The sequence below is a fragment of the Mizuhopecten yessoensis genome, unplaced genomic scaffold (genome assembly GCF_002113885.1).
Source record: "Mizuhopecten yessoensis strain PY_sf001 unplaced genomic scaffold, ASM211388v2 scaffold419, whole genome shotgun sequence".
NCBI classification, from domain to species: Eukaryota; Metazoa; Mollusca; class Bivalvia; order Pectinida; family Pectinidae; genus Mizuhopecten; species Mizuhopecten yessoensis.
Window position 1 is genome coordinate 921,175 of NW_018403537.1, and position 24,612 is coordinate 945,786.

At 37.4% G+C, this 24,612-nt stretch overlaps 1 protein-coding gene across 1 annotated transcript in view; it reads right to left on the reverse strand.

Moving 5' to 3' along the window:
- LOC110448437 (4-coumarate--CoA ligase-like) overlaps positions 1 to 21,386 on the reverse strand; it is a 31,402-nt gene extending 10,016 nt beyond the window's left edge. The window contains exon 1 of the mRNA XM_021494681.1: positions 21,290 to 21,386. Coding sequence (XP_021350356.1) covers positions 21,290 to 21,386 — 97 coding nt within the window. The remainder of the gene's footprint in view (positions 1 to 21,289) is intronic.
- Positions 21,387 to 24,612: the final 3,226 nt, after the last annotated feature.

Here is a 24,612-nt window from a genome sequence, read left to right on the forward strand (position 1 = left end):
CACTGAAATACCATGCCGAAGGCAACCAGCACAGCATTCTGCCCGGTCACGTTATACTAACAACGGGTGAACCAGTTGCTGTCATTCCCTAAATGCTGAACGTTAAGCAGGCAATGACAACTATCATTTTAAGGACCTTGATATGTCCAGACCTGGGACCAGAACCTATTGCCTTCCTTACCTGGGCGAACATTCAAAATTTAAGCCAGAAGTATGGTATTGCGAAGCAAGTATCGTAATTGGTGCAGCAGATTGTCGCTTTTGTGTCCCCTAATGGAGGGCACAAAAGCAAATCCTTAATTCTGCAGGGGTTGAACATATTACTCTTTCCTCTATCCCCGACCCGCAGGGGTGTACTTAACGTTAAACATTTTGGGTAATTGTCGGTATAATGTAACCGGGCGGAATGCTGTGATGGGTGTCTAACTCATGGTATTGCAGTGAGATTGTACTTTAGTCGGCATCAGATCTGTGCTATCACAAGGAGGCAAGTACACCAGGATACCCTGCCTCCAGCACACATACACGCTTGCGCACCACACATCGAGGCACGTACTTTATTGACCTTACCTGTTGATAGGACGTTGAATCCTGATAACCTACCAGCAAATTTTATAGTGCAACCTCACTGAAATATCATTCCGAATGTACCCAACACGGTATTCCATCTTAAACTGACAACAGGTAAAGAGGTTGCTGCGATAACCGAAATGCTGAACGTTAAGTAAACAAAAACACTCGATGAAAAAACTCATCCACACGATTTCTGAGAACAGGGTTACCACAAACATCGTATAATTATAAAATGTGCAACGTATATCTTTGCATGTCATGTTTAAATAGTTGAAGAAAAATGCCATATTAAACAAAATTAGCAAAACAAAACCGGACGTCTTTGTGTCTATACGCTATTATCTGCTCCGACTCTTTGTCACTACTACAAAGTATTAAAAACCGGAACTTTAGCAACAATCTCGTACAAATAATCGCCCTCCGTATTAACAGCATTTTAGTTTTCTGTCAACTGATCTCGACTTGGATTCCCGGCCATGTCGGAATAAATGGAAATGAAAAAGTAGATAGAGCTGTTAAGACAGCACTGAACCTCAATACGAAATATATAAAACTGACTTATTCTGATTTTAAACCTTAAATAGCTATTTTTTTAAACGAATTGGTAAAAAATATATGGTCTGAAGAAAGAAACAATAAGTTATTGCCAGTTCAACCTAGTGTAGGTTTATGTGCAAAAGGTAGAGCAGACCTCAGAAAGGAAGTTGTCCCTACATCACACATAGCTACATTTTGCATTGGGAAGACCAACCTTGTTGTCATGCCAGTGATCAGCCATTTATGGTCAAACACTTTATGATTGAATGCGCTGATTTCAAACAAATACGTGACAGATTTTATAAGGTACCCTCTATGAAACGGTTATTCGATACAGTTTCTGTGCAATCAATATATGACAAATTACATTCAATTAATCTCTATTATAAAATATGATATATTTTATAAACAATTCGTTTGCTATTGATAAATTTTGACATCTTTACACATTTTAACCTTTTGTTTCTTGTTTTTTAAGTATTAAGTTTTTTGTGAATGTGTATTTTTACTCTGTTGTTTGGCCCTAAATGACTCAAATTGTCGATGGGCCGTAAAACAATACCAAACAAATCAAAATATTTGTGTCTATAACGGATCACGTTTGTCTATAACGGATGGCGGCTTCTGACGGTGATGCTCGATTGCTGGCTGGTCTTGAAATATTTCTTATCTGCTGGATAAGCGGCCCAATTGATACATGGACAACTCCAAAGCCGATATCTTATTTAAACACTTTCGTTCAACTACCTTCTGCTATTGTCCCTAAATGACTTACATTGTCGATGGGCCGTTAACAATACAAAAACAAAATCATCTGCTAAGTAAAATAAATATCCTTTTACGACGGATATGTATCCATGGGGTTCCAATAAATGAAACCAAATTGTATAACGTTGAGATACCACAATTGGTACAATTTTGACAGTTTTGCGCTGATATTGAAAATGCACAATTTCTTGATTCCTGACAACGATAACCCATTATTGTTCAATTTCAGAAAAAAAAGTTTGATTCTAGGTAATTTGTTTTTAAAAATAGAACGCTAAACTCGCAGTGAGATTTCGACCGTTTTTCAGCTATGTTAACCATGTCACAGGCCAAGAAACTTGTTTGTATTTCTACTAGTTGAGGTGCCGATTGCAACATGCTTATAATTAACATCTTCAAAATCCTTCTAAATTTCGTCGACATGAACGTTGTTTTTACTTGCTTTTTGATATGTTTACTTTGTCATCGTGTACTCTTAAAATAATCCGTTTTCATGACTTTTGATTATATCAACAATATGAATGACTTCAAGAACAACTGTCCCTGCAGGAAGGACGTAAGTATTGTACCTGCTGTACCCATTGCATGATCTTAAACTAAAACTAAACTTCTGTAAAACGTTGACCATATCATGATACATAAACCACAGCTGTGCAGTTCTATGATTTGCATGAATGTTTCTGAACTCGTCGAGCTAAGTCTGTATTTTCTCTATAAAATCGTCGTTACAGATATCAGTAACGGTGGTATTTCCTTTTAACAGATCATCGAGGACAGTCGCGGCGTGTTGTATTTTCCTGTTATGTTGTTCAGACAAATCTTCTAGAGTAATAATAAATTATAACGGAGGTTCATCGATGATTTCAGAAATTGAAATCGGAACACCGTAGACCTGCTCAATTAGACTGGTTTAGTTTAGTATTTTTTAACGTCCTATCCACAGCTACGGCATCCCATGTGTGCATGCGTGTAGTGTATGCGTGTGTGTTTTTGGAGGCTGCAATATGTTCCGTGATGTCTCCTTGTGATAGCGCGGAACTGATGCCGACTTTATAGTGCTACCTCACTGAAACATACTGTCGAAGACACCAAGCAGGATACCCTTCCCGGTCACATTATAATGACAATGGAAGAACCATTCGTCCCACTCCCAAATTGCTGCGCGTTAAGTAGAAGTAGAAACTACCATTTTACAGACTCTGGTATGTCTCGGCCAGGGGCGAACGCTCAACTAAAGGCCAAAGGTGAGGCATTGTCAAGAGAGACATTAGGAAGAAGAAAGTTGTTTAGACAGAAGAGAAAATAGAAGTTCCAAAATTAAGTCGCCTCATACGATCATGCAATGGGTGCAGCAGGTACAACGATTACGCCCTACCTGCAAGGACGTCTATGTAAGGATTATTAGTACATGTTTGGTTTTTGGAATGTCCCATACGTTGATCTTACTGTTTCTCTTGATATCCGACATGAAAAAGACGTTGTTGTTTTTGTTCTGGCTTATGCAATGGCAGTGTGTGGAATTAACACGTCGGCATCCGCGGCTGCATGTTTTGTCTCTATTCCATGTACATGAAGCTTTGAGCTGAGCAAATTCAAAAAGTTTTGCTTATTTTCGTTGTTGGCTAGAAACGAATCTTTCTTGGAACGGAAGGGAGTGTTCATGGTAAATGATGTTTTGTTTTTGTATTGTTTAAAGGGCCACCGACAATGTGAGTCATTTAGGGCCAACAATATTGTAAAAAGATACATTCACGAAAAAAGACACATTAAACCAAAACTTTATAGCTTAAAAATATGTAAACGATTCAAGAAATACCTCAATATTGAACAAATTGCCTGCACAATATATCATATTTTATTGTAAAGATCAATAGAGTGTAAATAGTCATATATTAATTGCACAATCGATAGTAACAGTCTTTCTTACCAATACAAGCACGACAGAAGAGGCAATAGCTGCTGGAGAACATCCTAATGCGACCTCGTATGGTGACACTGGAGTCGAGGGACTTGATACATTAAGATACAGAAAGTTCACAAGTCGTGTATTATCTAACAAAACGTTTCTATAAATTCACACTTCGCCACCGACATCAGCTGTTGCTGCGTGTCATAGCATGCGATGTTAGCTTCAAGTCCAGGCTTGGATTACGGAGGAGGATTGTGAGAACCTTAACGCATGCGTATGGGAATGGACCCGTTCAAATGGTAGAATTATGCCTATTACAACAAACAGAGCTCCAGCTCCTGAAAAGTTCATGCTGACTATTCGTTGCAAGTGCAAGACAAATTGCGATACCCGAAGGTGCACATGCCGAAAACATGGCTTGGAATGCTCTGAGACTGAAAGGGGAACAGTTGTTCCAATTCACGTAGCCTAGACATCCTTGACTAATAAAGTGTCCCTGTAGATATTTTATAGAACTAAATTGAATGTCTTACTGCACACGATACATGTACTTGGATGTCATAGAACACTTTAATTCATGGACGTACTATTGTTATTTTTACCATGGGAAGTAATGATAGGCATTTTCTATTCAAATTGCATTGTATTGCATAAGCACATTTGACCAAAATAAAAAGACATTTCATCTATAAATAATTGCAATGTCGGTCTTATTTGACTAGAGATACCAATATTTTTTTTTTTTTGTGGTTAATAATAATTATCAATATTTTATTCTCTGATACATTCCATGTGTATCAGTTATCAAACAATGATAAAGTAATATTTTCTTGATATTATGATATTCATGATTTTGCTTTGATTATGCCACTACATTTACAGTCAATCCCACTAAGGCCTATCAGTATTTTTGCAATTGTGAACGAAACACTCAACCGATTATCGTAATTCTTACATCATTTTGTCACACTAACCAAAACGTAACGAAAAGCCTAAACATGTCTGGAAATATTCACATTTGTAAAAAAAAAATCTAATTGTGAAATTGCCGCATGACAATACAACGTAGTTCATTCATAAAAAATGTTACATTTGGCTAATAAAGCGTTTTGAAATAATAACTTGTTTTTTCCTGAACCGACCGTTTTACAACATTGCATTCACTAGGTGTGTTTCGTATTTTCATGTTTTCTTGATGTTGCGGCTAATTTTACCTATTACACTAACTGTTCTGTTTTTACTTTCAAGTACGAAACTATATTGACAGGTTTGTACATTAATTTCCGTCTAGCTATGCTCATTTGAATGTAAACATTTAGATTTCCAAGTGATCCGCTATAGACAAGGATCCGCTACTGCCGTAACGACTGTACCATTTATAAAGACTTTGGTTTGTCGCAGCCTTGGGACAGAACCCATTGCCTACCGAATTCGGCGAACTAGGAAAACTGTGATAAGAGACAACTTTAATTGTGTTCACGAGGAACGTTTCTTTATACAAGTTTGACTAATTACAAGAAAAGAAATGCAAAATAAATTATATGAATTAAATGTGATGGTCATACAGACCTTTACAGCAAGTGAAGTAGGACGCACCACATCCAGCGTATGTCCATATACCACGATGCGTGAGTGAGGTTATATTCATGAATTTTGCGCCTTTAAAGACGGACAGAACAGATCGATAATGAAGTGATGTAGATGTCATAATGCTGATTGGAAGTCCAATGGAGAAGGGCTTTACAGACGGCTGATACACAAGTACGGCGCATATGCTGTGTATAGTTTCAAAGCTGTTTTACATTAGCCACACCTCATGAAACCGAGTTGGTTGGTTGTAACGGGTACAATTTGTTATTAACAGCTAAACACCTCAATAAAAGAAAATTCAGGTAATGCAATAACAGGTTTTCCCATTCACGAACATATCGCAGCCTCCCAAAACACACACGCATACACTACACGCATGCATTTTGCACACAGGGGAGGCCGTCTTTAAATAACCATAGCTGTTGATGGGACGTTAAACAATACTAAAACAAACCAAACCAAACCAATCTGTCTTGATAATTTACGTCTTTCATTCAAGGTATCTGTCTTGTGGCTCTATATGTACACTTTCGATTTCGTTAATGTTCTTTTGTAGGTATGGCTTCCATATGCTAGCTCCGTATTCCAGACCCGGTCTCACGGGTGCTTTATACAGCAGACAAAACGTTGATGCGTCTAAATATGTATACGTTCTTCTAATTGTTCCCATGATCGTGTTTGCTTTGTTTACCGATTCGTGTATATGATCATAAATTTAAATTTGTTATCTGTGATTACTCCGAGATCCGTTTCTATGTTAACGTTTTCTCCCTTCATTGATGTTTTTGCGTAAATAAAGCGGCGCGGTATTAATATATGTTCCTAATGAAAGTATTTTACATTTTTCCGGGTGAAATTTCAACATCCAAGTATTTGACCATTTTTGGATCTAGTCGAGGTCTTCTTGCAGGTTCATTTTTTTTCTCTGTGATTATACATTTGTGTGTCATCCGCAAATAAGAATGTTGATGCTTTTATGGATTCTGGTAAGTTATTGATATAACTAACAAATTATGACGGTCAGGGACACTGTCCTGAGGGATTCCACTGGTATTACTCATTCATTTCGATACTTCGCCATTTACTGATAGTCTTTTTGTTTCCTTTTTTATATGAAACATTGTATCTAACTGATAATTTCGGGCGATACTTCGTATGAATGTAATTTGACAATTAAGCGTTGGTGTGGTACAGTGTCGAACGACTTCATAAAATCTTAATACACAGTTTGGATTGGTGCTCCTTGATCGAGAATTTCTGTCCAGTTATCAATGACTTTCGATAGTTGTAGTACAGTTGACCTTGCTTTGACAAACCCATATTGGTGTTTACTTAATAAATTATTTCTCTCCAAGTGGTCCATTATTCTTGTTCTTTTTTCTATGATTATATTTATTACACTGGTGAGACTCACTGGTCTATACTTCCCTGGTATTTTCTTGTCAGCCTTTTTGTGAATTGCTGTTATCTGCCCGTTTTACCAGCTATCCAGAGGTTCTCCGCTTTCAAGCGAACTGTTGAAAATCTCACACAAAGGTGTTTTGATTATATCTGCTGAATCCTTTAATACTTTAGTATGAACGTTGTTCGGTCCCGGAAATTTTGACGGATTTAATATTTTCAAAGCATCTGGAACCTATAGAAGACAGGTATTGCAGCATTTAGTGGCTCGACTGTAAAAACGTTTGAGAAGAAATCCACTTATACGTTTGTTTTTTGGTCATTTTCGGCTATTTTGGTAAAAGCAGTCTTTTTAAAGAGATGGGCTCTGTGCCCAGGCCAAAGTTCTTTCAAAATGGTAGTTGTTATTCCTAACGCATGGAGACTATCACCTCAACATACCCTATCTTCAGCACACATAAACACGTGCACACTAACGTTACACACAAGAAGGCACGTCTGAAATGACCTTAGCTGTTAGAAAATTAGTGAAATAAACAACACCAAAAGATTTGTTTCCACGTTTGTAATGTATATGTTTGTTTGGTATATGTGCATGATTACTGGAGGAATTATATAGGCGTATTTGCCTCCATTTGTTGTGATTACCCTACTCGCTGAGTCCCTGCAGGTAGGGCGTAAGAATTGTACCTGCTGTCCCCATTACATGATCGTAAGAGGCGACTAAATTTGGGATCTTGTCTTTTCTCTTCTTTCCGAACACCTTTCACGAATATATCGCAGCCTCCCAAAACACATATGCATACACTACACGCATGCATCTTGAACACATGGGGAGGCCGTCCTTAAATGACCATAGCTGTTAAAAGGACGTTAATCAATACTAAACCAAACCAAACCAATCAAAACTTTAAGGGAGTTACAGCCCTTTATGCGGAATCAACTAACCTGCAGATTGTTTTAAAGATTGTTTTAAAACTTCAGTCGAATAATCGATATATTATGTAGTAACTAACAGGCAAATTTTATTGAAACTTCTCTTGATTGATCAGTATATTATGTATTTGTGCACCGGCATCTTTATTGTCAGATATTAATACTTTTAAAGCGTCCCATTAAGCGAAAAATATTATCTGGAGAACTCCATCTTAACAAACAAACAAATTGCAATGAAACTCCACTTGACTGATCAGTGTATTATGCAGTTGTGCACCGGCATTTTAATTTCAGATTTCAACACTTTTTAAGGGAGTGACGACCCTTTATACGAATAACTTTTCCAGAAAACCCAAGGTCAATGTCACTAAATGATGTATAAACTACTAGCAGCTACGGGGGTATAAGTTATCCTCCTGATGACAGTTCTAGTAAGACCTGCAATTAATCCCATTTGTTTTTAATAAAGAACCGTTTAATTTTAGGATTTTCGTTTTGTTTGTGTGATTAAGTTATTATAATACATTTTCAATATCAATTGGGTAAATAAAGGCAAAGTATGAATTGTCGAAAGGAGGTAAAAGAGTGAGCGTACTGATTAGAATACAATTCAGAGGACAGGATTTCCCTCATACCCGATTCAAGAACGTGTTACTAAAGCATATTCAACGTTCAACACTTATATTCGAACAATTTTATTTAAATAATTGTTTGCAACCTGACATTGTGTTCATTCAAGGACATACCAATAGGAGGCTCAATGCCTAAATAGCAACAGCCAGTAAATAAAACGATAAGCCGGGGAGGAAACGTGAGAGGGCTATAACCTTCTAAGAAGTCTTCCCCAAGGACAATTATGAATATTTGATGCGAAATCCTGTATTTGGAGAGTATCAAAATCAAAAAATATAATATGTAAAAAAATTGGCTTTGTTTGAAACTTTTGTTTCCATATTAGGCCACAGCTGCACAGCACGTACACGATGTCTGGCAATCATGAAGTCTATATTATAAATCTGTTTCATCACTTATTACATATGAAATATGTATTGCAGAGAATAATAATACAGTTGAATCTTCGGTTTCAATCCAGTTGTTGATCATTGCAGCCTCCATTGATTTATCCACATCTTTCACTTATTACTGAGCGGAGCGGCCTGAAATACAAAACAGAATTCGTCGTTTATTTTGATTGTTATCATCGTATCAAAGTGCATTATTTAAGACAATATTTAACAATCGTGTTTATTAGTTATGCTTTTTCTTAGTTCAACAGTTTTTCATAAGTATTTCTAAAGACCTGTTATGGGCAGATCCAGAGTTTTTTCAGAGCGGTGTCCTCATTCCAGATGTTCAGGTTTTTTTTGTTCAGTCTGAACCATGTCATGTTGCACTAAATTAAGTTAGATACCTGTCTGTGCCAACCAGTTAGATACCTGTCTTTGCCAACCAGTTAGATACATGTCTTTGCCAACCAGTTAGATACCTGTCTTTGCCAACCAGTTACATACATGTCTTTGCCAGCCACCTTATACTTTTGCAAGGGTCTCTATCTAAAAAAATCCATAAATTCTTTTTTTTATTATTATTTTTGTTAAATGTCCTAGTGGAATGATGTATACTACTTTAATTTTGTTAATAATTCTTTGATAAAAAGTTTTAATTTGATTTCTAGTAAATGATTATAAAAGTTACTTACCTACTGATCTATCACACAGGGAAAACATATCTCAAATATAACTAAAAAATATAATTATCAAATGAAAATTTCTATAATGATAACAACGTTTATTGTCCAATCTGTCAGTCGGTAGAATAAGGTCATCTTCTCATAGATTAGCTCATATACTTAAAACAAATACTCAAGTGCTATTTATATGTAATATATTAATGACATACATAATTTTAATAATGTTTTTAAATGCGTTATCTGTCATTTATTGATTTATTGATACCATTTTCTCACGAAAGTCCCTGATTTGAAAGCATTAAATTAATAAAAATGTGAATTTTAATTTCCTTCTTGTCCTTGTATAATATAACTTTCTTCAACTTTAACACCTGTCGCTACACATGCACGCTCTGTTTAGGAACTCATAAGCATCAGCTTTGATAATACGTCGTCGATGATGCAGTCGGCATTATATGGATGACCCTAACAAGTGCCCATCGGACATTGTCTTGCAGAGTGCTCAGGTTTTAGACAGCTCGACAATCCAATGAATTTTAGCTCCCAATATTTCCTCTGTTTATATCATTAACCGACCAGGTGTAAAGTGTATTTGACCAGTGCAACGTACTGCAACGCACCGATCTACTTACGGAGACTTTCGAACTCAATGCAGTGCAGTGTAAGTAACTCGTATATATCCAATAAATAGTTATGATTTGGACAATAGGTATCCCGACCCGATCGCTTGTTCCTGATAAATTTGGCAATGTGTTAAAGTTTGCATTCTTTCATTTCACATATAATGCTTATTTATGATGTCCCTGTAATGCTGTCTGCAACCATTTATCGCTTTTCAAAAGTGAATTATATTTACGTCTCTGATTTTTTGTACAAGATTAGAAACAGAATGTAACCTATATAAAAAGCGTTAATAACTTGTTTGTTTGTTTAAATTTTTCATTAAATTTATAAGCTGCTCTATGTCTAACTTGTGTATAAATCACTTCTTTCCTTGGTCACGACTCATAAAATATTTTACACGATGTTCAAACAAGTTATTAGCACGGACTGACATAGTAATCTAATTCCGTGTTAGTAGTTGTACTTTCATGGGTAACCTGGCGCCTGTTCGTTTATGTGGAACAAACAGTTTGTCAGTAACAGCTGAGGAATATGAGGGGGAAATACTGCCTTACCGGAAAGCAAGGTTTTCCAGTGATGCAGTATAACCCACCCGGGGACCCGTTCTCTTGTTCAGCAACGTTGAGCGTGGTCATTAACTGGATAGGTGACCGCCCGCACGTAACATTTGGTGGCAGCGTAGTGACTCTGTATGATCATATAAGGCCAGTTCCCGGTGGTTAGGGAAGGTGCATTGATAAACAGGGAGGGTCAACGGGATTCATCAGGACAAGTCTCGGGACGAGACTTCCTGGAGGGGGGAGTAGTTTAACAGCTAAAATATAAGGGGGAAATACTGTCTTACTGGCAAGCTAGCTTTTCCAGTGATGCGGTTGAACTTGGGGACCCGCTCACTAGTTCAGCAACGTCGCGCGTGATCGGTAGCTGGATGGATGACCGTTCGCACTTGACACTCTGTTTTTAAATGTAACATTTTCGGGTACAAATACTGGCGGACCTGCACATGTTTATGCAGGTCTTGCAAGCCTCGCCTTAAAGCAGTATCAGATTACTAGGTCCGACCGTATTTCATAAACGATCAACAAAAAGCGGCCAAGTTTTTAGTTTAGAAAGCGCAGACCACTTCTGCTGACGATATGTCAGTGCCGTGAAGTGTTCGAAATTGTAAGGATTATTAAAATGTTTCTTGTCAAAAAGTGTCTCTATGTGATGTTTCGATGACTAGTACGGTATATACTCTTTCACTTTCATCAGAAAATGACCAGTGAAACGTATGCACACAAAAGTGTCAAATGTATACAAGTTTTTCACAAATCGATGTCGATTCAGATGCTGTAAACGTATGTAGTTGTTACTTTTGTGTAGTGGAACTAGACTGGGTCGGCGACGCGGTAGCGCAATTGGTAGAGAGTCCGTCTAGCTTCGGAGGGTCCCGGGTTTGAACCCCGGTTTGCCCGTTATATTTCCTCTTCTGTTACAAAATTGGCGAGCTTGCCAATACTTGTTTCAAGCATAGGGAACACGCTTAGAAAGGGATACCGGAACTTTGGTTGTAAATAGTTGTCTTCGGGGGCGTAGACTTAGAAAAAAAGAGCAAGGAATGTAGCGGAACTGGGCTGGGCCAATCGTCGGCGACCAGGTAGCTCAATTGGAGATACCGTTCGGAGGGTCACGGGTTCGAACCTCGATCTGGTCGTTACTTTTCTCTTTCTCCTGTTACATATGTACCGAAACGACTCGATGCAGCTACGCTTTGTAAAATATTTGGTCTTAAATGTTCGAGAGGTTATGAGCCCCATCATCTCGATTTAGTAAATTTCTCTAATCATACAATAGGTGAAGACTTTTAAACATGTTGCCCTGTTCTCCCTAATGGGGCGGCCCGTCCATCTGCCCCCAGGTAAGTCACACCGTCTGTTTATAAAACAAGAGGACCAGAGGGCCTGTATCGCTCACCTGAATATGTTTAAAATAATTGGTATGAAGTAAAGATATAGCACTCCATGGTAGGTGATGTAAGTACAGATGAAATTTCAGAAAGATCCATCCAGTACTTGAAATAAAGCGGGAACAAACTTCAAACTGAGTCCCACCCCTATGCCCCTAGGGGGGTTATACCCACCAATTATACAAAAGTGATATCCTTGGCCCACGGATGCTCCAGACTAAATAAGGATAAAATCCCTTAATCCCGATGATCGAAAAGGGATTTTAAACGTTTAACCTCTTATTTCTCCTATTGGGCCCCGCCCTTATGCTCCCTGTGAGTCCACACCCACTGCTTATACAAAATTGAGTCTCCTTGGCCCAAGGATGCTTCAGACTAAATTAGGATAAAATCCTTTAATCCCTATGGTAAAAGAGATTTTAAAGGTTTTACCTCTATTTCCCCTATTGGGCGCCTCCCTTTTGCCCCCAGGGCGGCTACACTCGCTGTTTATACGAAATTGAGTCCCTTTTGCCTACGGATGTTCCAGACTGAATTAGGACCCTGCCCCTCAGGTCCCTGGGGGCCAGACCCACGGTTTATACAAAATTGGTTCCCCGTTACCCAAGGATGCTTCAGACAAAATACGGAACAAATCATTTCATTCTTACAGAAGAAGAAGAATTTTTAAGAATTTGCTATATTTCCCCTATTGGACATCGTCTCTCAGCCCCCAGGGAGGCAAAACCCACCGTTTTTACACAATTGGTTCCCCTTTACCCAAAGATAATTCACACTAAATATAGACCAAATCCTCTCATTCCTACAGAAGAAGAAGGATTTTAAAGAATAGTTTGCTGTGTTTACCCTATAGGGCCCCGCCCCTCAGCCCCCAGGGGGGCCAAACCCATCGTTTATACAAAATTGGTTCCCCTTCACCCAAGAATGCTTCAGACCAAATCCTTTTATTCCTCCAGAATAAGGAGGATTTTAAAGAATTTGGTATGTTTCCCCTGTTGGGCCCCGCTTTGGGTTATGTCCCCTGGCCGAGACATACCAGAGTAGTGGTAGTTTCTACTCCTGCGTAACGCTCAGCAATTAAGGAGTAGGGCCGACTGGTTCGCCCATTGTCATTATAATGTGACCGTGTGTGGTGTCCTGCTTGGTGTCTTCGGCAGTATGTTTCAGTGAGGTGGTACTATAAAGTCGGCATCAGTTCCGCGCTATGACAAGGAGACAAACGCGAACAAATCGCAGCCTTCCAAAACACACACGTATACACTACACGTGATCAATCTTGCACACAGGGGAGGCCGTTCTTAAATGACCATAGCTGTTGATGGGACTTTAAACAATACTTAACCAAACCAAACCAAACCAAACAGAAACTGTATCAAATAATTTTTTCATGCACGCTATATATAGAATCTGTTCTGTTTTTTGTTTGAAATCAGCACATTCAATCATAAAAAATTTGACTGTAAGTGGCTGATCACATGCATGACAATAAGGTCGCTCTTCTTTATATGAAATGTAACTGTGTTTGATGTATGCATGGCCTATGCGCAGTCGTGAGAGGACAACTTCCTTACAAGAAATGAAATCCAACATGAATCATATAAATCAAATGTGGTTACTATACAGACCTTTCCAGTAAGTGAAATAGGACGGCACACATCCAGCGAACGTCCATATACCTCGATGATGCGTCATGCCTTTTGTAAACATTTATAGGCAGATAGAACAGGTTGATAATGAATTAATGTAGATGCCACAATGCTGATTCGAAGTAATTGATCGGGGCGTTTCTGACGACTGATACGAACGCACAGCATTTACGCCTCATGCTTCTGTAAAGCTTCAAAGCTGTTTAACTTCAGCCACACCCCAGAAAATCGGGTCGGTTGGCTGTAACGGGTTTAACGTACCATCCACAGCTTAGCTGGGGATTCAAGAATATCTGTGGTTTAATGTGATTGTGATCAATTTGTTATTAACAGCTAGAGTTGTTTGACCGCACAACGCACCAACTATAGCGTGCATACATCGTGCGCACATCGTGAGATTTGGTACAATTGGTTGATCAATATTACAGTTTGGTTTGGTTTGGTTTTATTTTGTTTAATGTCCTATTAACAGCTAGATCATATAAGGACGTGCCTAAGTGCGTGAAGTGTATGCGTACTAACCGATGTGTGCAGGAAACAGGGTATGTTGGTTTGAATGCCTACTTATGATAGCGCGGATGTGATGCCGACTTTATAGTGCTATCTCACTGAAATGCCATGCCGAAGGCACCCAGCAATCAACAACAACAATGAAGATAATAAAAGTAAACAACACATTCTGAACACAACTATGCCATAATAAAACGCACTATTAAGTTATTGATATAAGCCATTACTATGACTTCAGTGAAATGAAAATAAATTACATGTATACTGTTATTGAGTGATAAAAGAACATGACAGACACGACCAATGAAGATCAATTGGAAAAACAAATGCCTTCTGATGTAAAATGCATACATACATTACATTGGACAGCAGACAAATCATGCTGAAATGTTCAATTTCCATAAAAATCACTGTATAGCCAAAATAAAAGAAGGCTTTTCACGTCTGTTTTCTGTCCTTTCTTCATCATTTTAAGCTCTTTGGTTAGTGACTTTATTGGTGGTTGGTGCATCGGAAGTGGTCACTGCATCATGCCCGCTGGATCATCTGCATTCACATCAGTTAGTCAGCTATCATCTAGGTCTTCCTTAATGTGTTGGCACTTTCGTTTCCACTGGGCTACATTTTCAAGTGTTATTTTTCCTTTTTTGACACATTTAAGCCTCTCTTTTTTTGCAGATTTCCAGTTTATTTTTGTTATAACATCCTTATATTTTGTAATGCTATCTGTTATTGTTCATCACTTGCAACTGGGAGACATCCACATATTTTGCCTGACTGATCATGATTGTCAAGCCAGTGATCTGTAAATCACCTGCTTCAATATCAGCACATTTATTAGTAATAGTATCCTGGGCCTGAAATAAATTGAAATTGACGCACACAACGCATGTATACTGTTTACAGCTTTTAATTCTTGCTGGGTTATTTTCGCGTTTTCGTTTTTGAAGTAAAGATGCCTGCCCAACGAGGACAAGGTATAGCTTTTAACCATCCTATACTCAACAAATTGATATATCGCTCTTTTTAAGCTACACAACAAAACTGTTGCAAACAATAATTAGCATGCTTTAAAAAGTCGGTAACATACCGAAAGAAATGCGTATGGTTAATATGAAGATTATAATATAAGTACTAAGATGTTAGTATGTGATGCTCAGCGCCGCGACGAGAACGCAAGCCATATGATCAAACCATGTGAACAGAAAATTCGTTTAACATCATTTCGCAATCATTGGCAAAATCTTAATTTGATATTAAAAATGTGTAATGTTTGGAAATTAATCAGTAAATAACTTTTTATCGCCATCATTCATTACACATGATTTGATGGTGCCATATAGAGGTGGTGCGATTATGCATACATGTAAGTACACATTTGTACACTGCGATAATTTCTAAAGAATAGGTGAAAAGTGTCACTTACCATTCTAAAAAAAACACCAAATAGGATCAATTCTGCTTCTTCTGGTATACAATGAACTCGAAATCATAACAATACAATCGATCAGAGTATTTAGATATCAATAAAAGATGTAAAGAAGTGAAGTTGCTAGGGATGACACCGAATCGGTTAATGATTTGTTTATAAATAGCAATGGTAACCCTTGCCTTGACCTTGTATTCTTTGTAGAAACTTTCATCATAATCTGTTAATGAATGAGTTGATGATTTTCTATATTTAGCAACTGTGACCTTAGCCTTAACCTTTGAACCCTGAAACACAAAACAATTTCAGAAGGATTCTGTGTTTAAACTTTCATCAAAATGCTGTTAAGAAATGAAGTAGCTAGAGTGATGACACTGAATCGTTTGATTATTTTCTATATATAGCAACCGTTAACTTTGCCTTGACATTGGAACCTTGTAACATAATGATGTCCGAGGTATACAGAGTATTTAGATATCAATAAAAGATGTAAAGAATTTTGTATCAAGATTGAAAAAAAACCGTGACAGAATGAAGTTGCTCAGTGTTTGCATTGAATCGGGACGGGACGGGACGGACAACGGGAACAATATATGCACTCCCATTGTACGGCGGAGGAAATAAAAATCGCTGTCAACAACATATATTTGTAACATATCTCCCTGCTTTAACTTCATGACCTCTGTATGCGTATCAATTAGCGTAAACGAAGTTAAAAAGGCTAGACGGATTGATACTTCCTTCAAATGTGTTGCTGTTCACCGTTCAGCGTAACAGTCCGATGGCAGTTATTGCTTGGTTTCTTCAACATTCCAAACAAGGATCATATTCGGGATCTTTTTTGTCAAATTATACAACAACGGGATGCTGTTCAACTTTCTATTCCATGGATGCACATGTACATTCACATTTCCTTGACGGTAAAGTAACAATGCCAGCTCCGTTCTGGAATATTTGACCGCGTCGCTACCACAGTAGTGTGCCTATACATACAAATATAACGACCATTACACATTTATCAAAATGAAAATAATAGTGTTTGCTAGATACTTTCTTCTCGCATATCAATACATTTTCAGTGGAACAATATTGCAACCACGGCTACCGTAGTTAGCATCGTAGCAACTCGATCTGACTGTTTTTCCCTCGTACAACATTTATACATTGCTTTTATGTAATATAACCCGCACCGTATAATAAGTTCGTTTCGAACCGTTCATCCTACCGTATACGCCATTAAAATGAAGTTCAATCCTTATTTTTTTGTAAATATGTTTGGCATGGGAAAAGTTCACATCGTAACATCGGTTTCACTTTGATCTTTTAGATTATGTTTCATGTTCACTGCAACCGTTAGGGCCAAACAACACTAAAACAGATGTTATCAAAAGGAATACATCATACTTAAAATAATGGTTGAAAGGGTTCAATGGATAAAGAACATACATGAATAGCAAACGAATCGATCGTAACATATATATATATATATTTGTAAAGATAAAATAAATGATAATGATCACATAGTAATGGCACAGAGACTGTATCAATGACACTTTTTTATAACTGGAACATCATAAAAATGCCACGCATTTTTTTGGAATCAAATAAAGGTGACAACGTACATGCCGTACTAGTCATCGAAACGTCACATAAAAAAAAACATTTGTTGTTTTACAAGATGTTTTTCATAATACCTGTGGTATGTTTAAAGGGAGGTAACTACTTATTACACAATTCATCACATATGTGTCAATAAGGCATGTTGATACTAAACAGCAAATAATTCACAGGCTCTATCTTGATGCATTCAAACTACATTTCAGTCTGTTTTACTCAGTTCAGCACCTGGTTTCCATGGTAACTAATTTATAAAGTGGCATATATTAGAAATTGGAGCAGTTTCTGGGTTTTTTCCCACATGGTTCAGCAGACAGATTAAATAAGCAAAGTCAGTAATGTCAATGAATTTATTTCCATAATTGTAGCTGAAGGAATTTATCTGAGGTTTATGTTAAAGATGCCCATTGATGACATACAAGTAATGACTAGATACTTGTTTTTGTCTTTCCTTTAACGGTTGAAAAGATACGGCCCTGACATTATATTTCTGAAAACTTTCCGCGTATTGGTTTAATTTTTTAACATCCTATTAACAGCGAAGGTCATTTAAAGACGAGCCTCCATGTGTGTAGTGTATGCGTGTTTGCGTGTGTGTATGCAGGAGACAGGTTTGGTGTGCTTGCCTTCCTGTGATAGGCCAGATCTGATGTCAACTTTGTAGTGTTATCTCACTAAAATGCCATGCCGAAAGCGCCCAACACAGCATTCCGCCCGGTCACATTATACTGACAACGGGTGAACCAGTTGCTGTCATTCACCTTAATGCTAAACGTTAATCAGGTTATAACAACTACAGTTTTTAAGGACTTTTGTATGTCCCGGCCTTGGGACAGAACCAATTGCCATCCGTACCTGGGCGAACGCTCAATATTCAAGCCCAACATGAACAGGCATGTTTCTTTCCCGATCCCCCACCTGCAGGTGTGTTGAGCTTGGACCTAGAGGTTTAGGTCACACTGATCTAACGATAGTGCATTGTACATTGTCTGAGGGTGATGCAGATATACTGCAAGTTTTATCAGGCCATCTTCAACAAAACACTTTTTGGACCTTATTAATAGAGGATCTGCCTACTGCTAAATTATAAAATCCATATGTGAACAAGTTTCATCTTTTAGATTACTTTCCCTTTAAGTTTGAGAGCAGAATTGATAAAAATCACTTGTTGAAAAATACCTATTACTAGGTCATTATTAAAGGGAAAAGGATACAGATATATCGCTTTGTTCACTGTGTCATTTCCGGGAACTGAAAAGGTTGTCATTGAATGTTGAGCAAAACAGAGCAATTCATTCAAAATTTAGTTTTCTCTGCCTGCTGGTTCTCTTGACCAAATTTATTAAAATACATCCATTTGCATCGAAGGAGAATAATTTGTAGATAGTTTACTCTATTTACAATATTGGAACCGGTCCCTCATATACCCTGTCTCCTGCATACACACACGCAAGCACGCATACACTACAAACATGGAGGCACGTCCTTAAATGACTTTAGCTGTTAATAGGACGTTAAACAAATTAAACTTTGTACTAAACTAAACCCAAAACAGCGGCACCCTCAATTTATACACAGTTTTTTACCTTTTGCCCACAGATGATCTATAACAAATTTGGTGATAATCCCTTTATTCGCATACGAGAAAGATTTAAAAGATTTACCTTTATTCTATTGACCCAGCCCCTCTGTCCCCAGGGTTGCCACGTTCTCTGTTTAAACAAATTTTAATCCTTTTTAACCAAAGATACTGTAGGACAAATGTGGTTCAAATCTTTTCATCCATACAAAATAAGAAGAATCTGTATTATTTTCCTATTTCCCCTATTCGGCACCACCCTTCGGCCGCAATGGTGGGTCTAGGCCAGAGTTGATACACACTTTTTACCATAATATGCTCGAGATTTAAATCCCTTTATTTGTACAAAATGATTAAAACATTTACCACTATCTCCACTTCTATACACCTTCTGTTCATACACAATTGAATCCCCTTTGTCCAAAGATGCTATAGGACAATTGTGTATCAAATTCCTTCATTAGTACAAAACGAGAAGGACGTTCAATTGTTTTCCTTTACTTCCCTTATTAGACCGCACAGTTCTGCTCCAAAGGGGGCGTACGCCTCAGTTGATACAAAAGTGAGCCTTTTTACCGTAAAAAATACCTTCGGGACAGGTTAGCTCAAAATTGATGTACAATGTACAGTTGTGGGATCGGTGTGCGCACGATTTGTGCACGGTGTGTGAACGATGTGTGCATGAAGTGCGAACGATAAAAGATTGGACGATCATTGCTTGCGCACATTTGTGCGGGCGATCGACGAACGTTGTGCGCTAACACTCGTGGTTGGTGTTAATTGAGGAATGGCTTAACAATATATAAGGTTTGTTGTTTAAACATATAAACTTGATTTATTTAGTATGTTTCCCTATTCTAGCTTCGTCTACAAGCTTAAATTTAGAAACGGCGTTTTCAGTGTTTTTTAAATGACCTTAATCGACACATGTAAAATTACAACACAGTCTCGACAACATAGGTAAACATAGCCTCTTTGTACCTGGACCGTAGTTTACCCCCGCCCGGGACACTTACGTAACTAAGGTGTGAAAACCAGGTGAAGGGGAGCTTTAGATTAAAACGAATGCAAATAACAATTACCAGAGGTCCAGTTGTGTTTTCATAACGGTATACGGTTTCACATATCAGCTCTACCCGTAAGTGCCCCAGGCGGGGGTAAACTACGGTCCAGGTACAAAGTGGCTATGTTTACCTGTGTTGCCGAGATTGTGTTGTAATTTTACATGTTTCTCAACTATGATTGTAGCTGTTCCTTTGTATATTTACAGCTGTATCCAGCGCCTTTATGGAAATATAGTCGTTCTGTCTTTTCCATTGTCAGTTCGATGCCAAGTCCAGCTTTAGGATTATAAGAGTATGTAAATCGTTCAATTTTATACATTCAAGTAATTTAACTTAAAATGATACTTCGATATTGCATCGTCCTCCTCGATATTTTATTACGGATACACTCAAGATATTTTGATCATATATAGTATTGCTCTACACATTAACATTCATAAGTATTTATTGCAAACCAGATGCCAACGTTTTTTGAATCTGTGTGTATCCGTGCATGCGTACATGTTTGCTGGAGACCGGGCATGTTGGTGTATTTGCCTCCTGGTGATAGCGCGGATCTGATGCCGACTTTAGAGTGCTATCTATCACTGAAATACTATGTCGAAGGGACCGATCACAGCATTCCACCCGGCCACATTAAATTGAAAACGGGTGGACCAGTTCTTGCCATTAGGTTGAGCAGGGACTAACTACCATATTGTAGGACTTTAGTATGCCCTGGCCTGGGGACAGCTCCCGTTGCCTTTCTCAAAAGGGCAAACGTTCAAAACTAATGACTCAAGTGAGGTGTTGCTTAGCAAAGTGCAAGGAAATAATTTGGTTTGGTTCGGTTTGGTTTAATTTTGTTAAACGTCCTATTAACATCTAAGGTAATTTAAGGACGTGCATCCATGTTCGTAGTGTGTGTGCCTGCGTGTGTGTATGCAGGAGACAGGGTATGTTAGTGTGTTTGCCTCCTTGTGATAGCGCGGATCTGATGCCAACTGTGTTGTGCTATCTCATTGAAATGCAATGCCGAGGAAATAAAAGGTAGTTAGAAGTAAAAGGATATATAAAGAGCCCAAATATATTGCAATTGGTTAGCATATTCATTTTGGGTTTTGTTTTTGGCCCCAAGTAGAGGGCAGAAAAGCAAAAGCAAATCCCTAATTCTGCAGGGGGTTCCCCCATTAGTTTGCTCTTACAGTGAATGCAGTGGATGACAGCAGGTGTATTTTTCGCGATCCCCGACCTGCAGAGGTGTCCACCTTAGAACCATACAAAATTGCATTTAGGTAGTTTGTTCTTGCTTCAGCAAATATTTGTTTCGATCCACGTTATTCAACATGTGTCAAGTTATAAAATATTTATTAAATCCGAGCTTTTAAAGCCTCTTGCCTTAATGTACTCTGATTGATTGACGGCCAATTAGTTGAGCGGGGATAAAAAAGACAACAGCATGATTCATTATTTTTAAACAAATCGTTACCTGCATCATCATTATAGGCCTTCAGAATGACGTCTCTGTCTTGTGTGGCATTATCATTATAGGCCTTCAGAATGACGTCTGTCTTGTGTGGCATCATCATTATAGGCCTTCAGAATGACGTCTGTCTTGTGTGGCATCATCATTATAGGACTTCAGAATGACGTCTCTGTCTTGTGTGGCAACATCATTATAGCCCTTCAGAATGACGTCTCTGTCTTGTGCGGCATTATCATTATAGGCCTTCAGAATGACGTCTCTGTCTTGTGTGGCATCAGCGATAGAAGAGCAAACCTAAGTCATTTTTCCGGTATCAGATTATTTCACTGCGTTGATACTTACAGCTTATCACACTGTTTCAGGGTTTGGCTTGAGAACAATTTTCTCAAAGCGAGCACTGTGCTCACGACAATCACTGAAAATACTGTGTGATGAACTGTTCATCATCAAAATACTACTACCTTAAATATTTCTCCATTTAAAAAACGTCAACTGAACACATTTCTAATTGACTTCAAGGCTCAATGGTCAGCGATCGCAAATCCCCGGTCTGTCACAAATATAAAGAAAAAGAGGATTGCGTGTAATACCATGAACCTTAAAAATATGCAGATTTTGTCTTAAAGAACCAATCAGATTGTCATTGGCTTTTCATTTGCACATTTACGCATAAATTGGTGTGTTATCCTCATAATAGTTTTTCGTAACTCTATATTGATCTGTTTATCACGGGACTAGTTTCTTACGAGTATCACTTTTGTGTTATTTATATGTCCGGTTGAGGACGTCACCTGGTACGAGCAGAACGGGTATTTTTTGTTATAATACGTTCCTAAATGCCGGGAAATGAGAAAAGTCCGTTCTCAAGTTTTCTCAACTTTTTGGATATTCTAATACTGACAAGCCATGATAATGAATTTAGTATGCTATCGGTAGGTGGTATAAAGTATGATGTATATGATAATTACGTATCATCGTGTGGGAGAGTATGCCATGCATCTTCATTATCCAAAGATCGAGGCGTACAGCGAAGTTGAGCAAAACCCGCAAATAATTAATTACCATACAGCACTCTGATTGGTTGACGGTTTCTGCAGAATAACTTTGTCAAAAAATGACAGGATTATAATGAAACTTTTTAGTTTAAAAATATTTTATTTGAAAAAATTCAAATGGAATTGGACACAAGTTAAACAAATTAGAAACGTCCTCTTCCATAAACTATTATACAATGGTAACATACATATATGGCAGCATTTCATGAACAGTTGATATAAATATTATATATATATATTTATAAAACTTAACATTAATGTATACAGATGGAAATATGCATTTCCCATATCAGTACTAGTTCAAGGAATTTCACTTAAAATGTCATAGATATAGTATGAATGTCATACCTAACAATTAAAGTATGTACATGTATAATAAGGCATAGTGAATAGTTACAACAACTGAATGTTGGAACCAGTTTCTGCATGTAAACCGCAATTTTGTACTTAACATTTCATTTGACATATAATGATGATTTGTCTTTATTATTTGATACTGGAGCAGATTATGCAAAACGATTCGTGTTTTTGATATATTCTTGTACAAACAACCGTATATTATCATTAACAGTCTGGTTCCGATTAATAGAACCGTTCAACAGTACACCTAGATCAATTACTATATCATATCTAGACAATTGTCTGAAAAGTATATCCCGACACTGGTTGTATATATTACACTGAAAAAAATAATGAAAGTGGTTCTCTATTAAAAGTTACAGTTACATGCTGGTGATAAGACTAAATTACACTTGAAAAGATCTGCATTCAACGCGCTACAGACGTGACGGAGTCTAGTATGTATAGCATCAAATTTTCTGTTACCTACAGACAGTTTAGTTACAGGTTTATTTTTTCTAAAAATGCTATGTTTAAATTTTGACACTGTTTCTAGAGTTCTAGTTGAAATATCTAATGAATTCCACATTCTCAGGGTACTGGGGATAAACGATTTTTCATACAAAACAAGTCGACACTTGGGTAATACATAATCTTGACCATTTCTTAAACTATATCTACTAATGTCATTTACTTTATTGGGTACGATGTCGTTTAGGTAAGAAGGAACTAAATTATGGTGCACTTTGTATAATAATAACTTTATTTTTATTTTTGTCCGTCTTCAAGTTTTTTCCCAGCCAGTTTCACTATACAAAGACTGTCTACTAGCAAATAAAGGCAAACCTGTAACTATTCTGGCTGCTTCCAGTTGGACTTTTTCTATTTTATCAGAATCTGCATTGTTACAACCATCCAACACTTCACTCGCATATTCTAAAATAGGTCTGATGAATACAATGTATAATTTTGATAAAATTTCTTTATTCACAGTAAATTTCAATTTTCGTAAAACAGACAAATGTTTAGAGGCTGATCTGGCAATATGCAAGAAATGTGTTTCCCACTTGCCATTTTCATTTAAAGTTACCCCTAAGTGTTTGTGTGTACCACCTTTTGTCAATGTTGTGTTATTAAAAATCAACTGAACATCAAGTCTTTCTAAAGAACCAGTAAAAACAACTTCGTCTGTTTTATTAGGATTAAAATTTACATTCCATTTCTTCGAACATTGATCAATAACTGCTAAATCATGGTTCATGTAATATTCAATTTCTGCACTATTATTTGAAGAATATGCGAGTGAAGTGTCGTCAGCAAACATTCTTGACAATGAAAATAAATTTTCACAAATATCATTAAGATAATTATAACAAAAATAGAAATGGCCCTAAAACAGAACCTTGAGGTACACCAGCATTTACATATCCTGTGTAAGAAAAAGCTTCACGTAAACATACCATTTGATTTCTACCACTTAAATAATCTCTCAACCAATTATAAATATTGCCTCTAAGACCATATGCTTTATTTTTTTCATTAAGCCATCATGCCAAACTCTATCGAAAGCTTTTGAAATGTCAAAAAATACCATACATGTTTGGCGCTTATTTTCTAATGATAAACAAATATTATGATACATTTCTAGTAATTGTGTAACAGTAGAATGACCTGGAACAAAGCCTGACTGGTGTTTATACAGGAGGTTGTTATCGATGACAAAATTAAATAAATGCTTGTATATTGCTCGTTCAAGCACTTTACTGACAGTACTAAGAAGAGAAATATGTCTGTAATTAGAAGAAAGAAAACGCTCACCTTTTTAAATAAAGGTATTACTATAGCTGTTTTCCATTGACTTGGAAACTTACATTGACTTAGAGATAAATTAAAAAGCAATTGAAGAGGTATACAAACACTTTCTGCAGTATT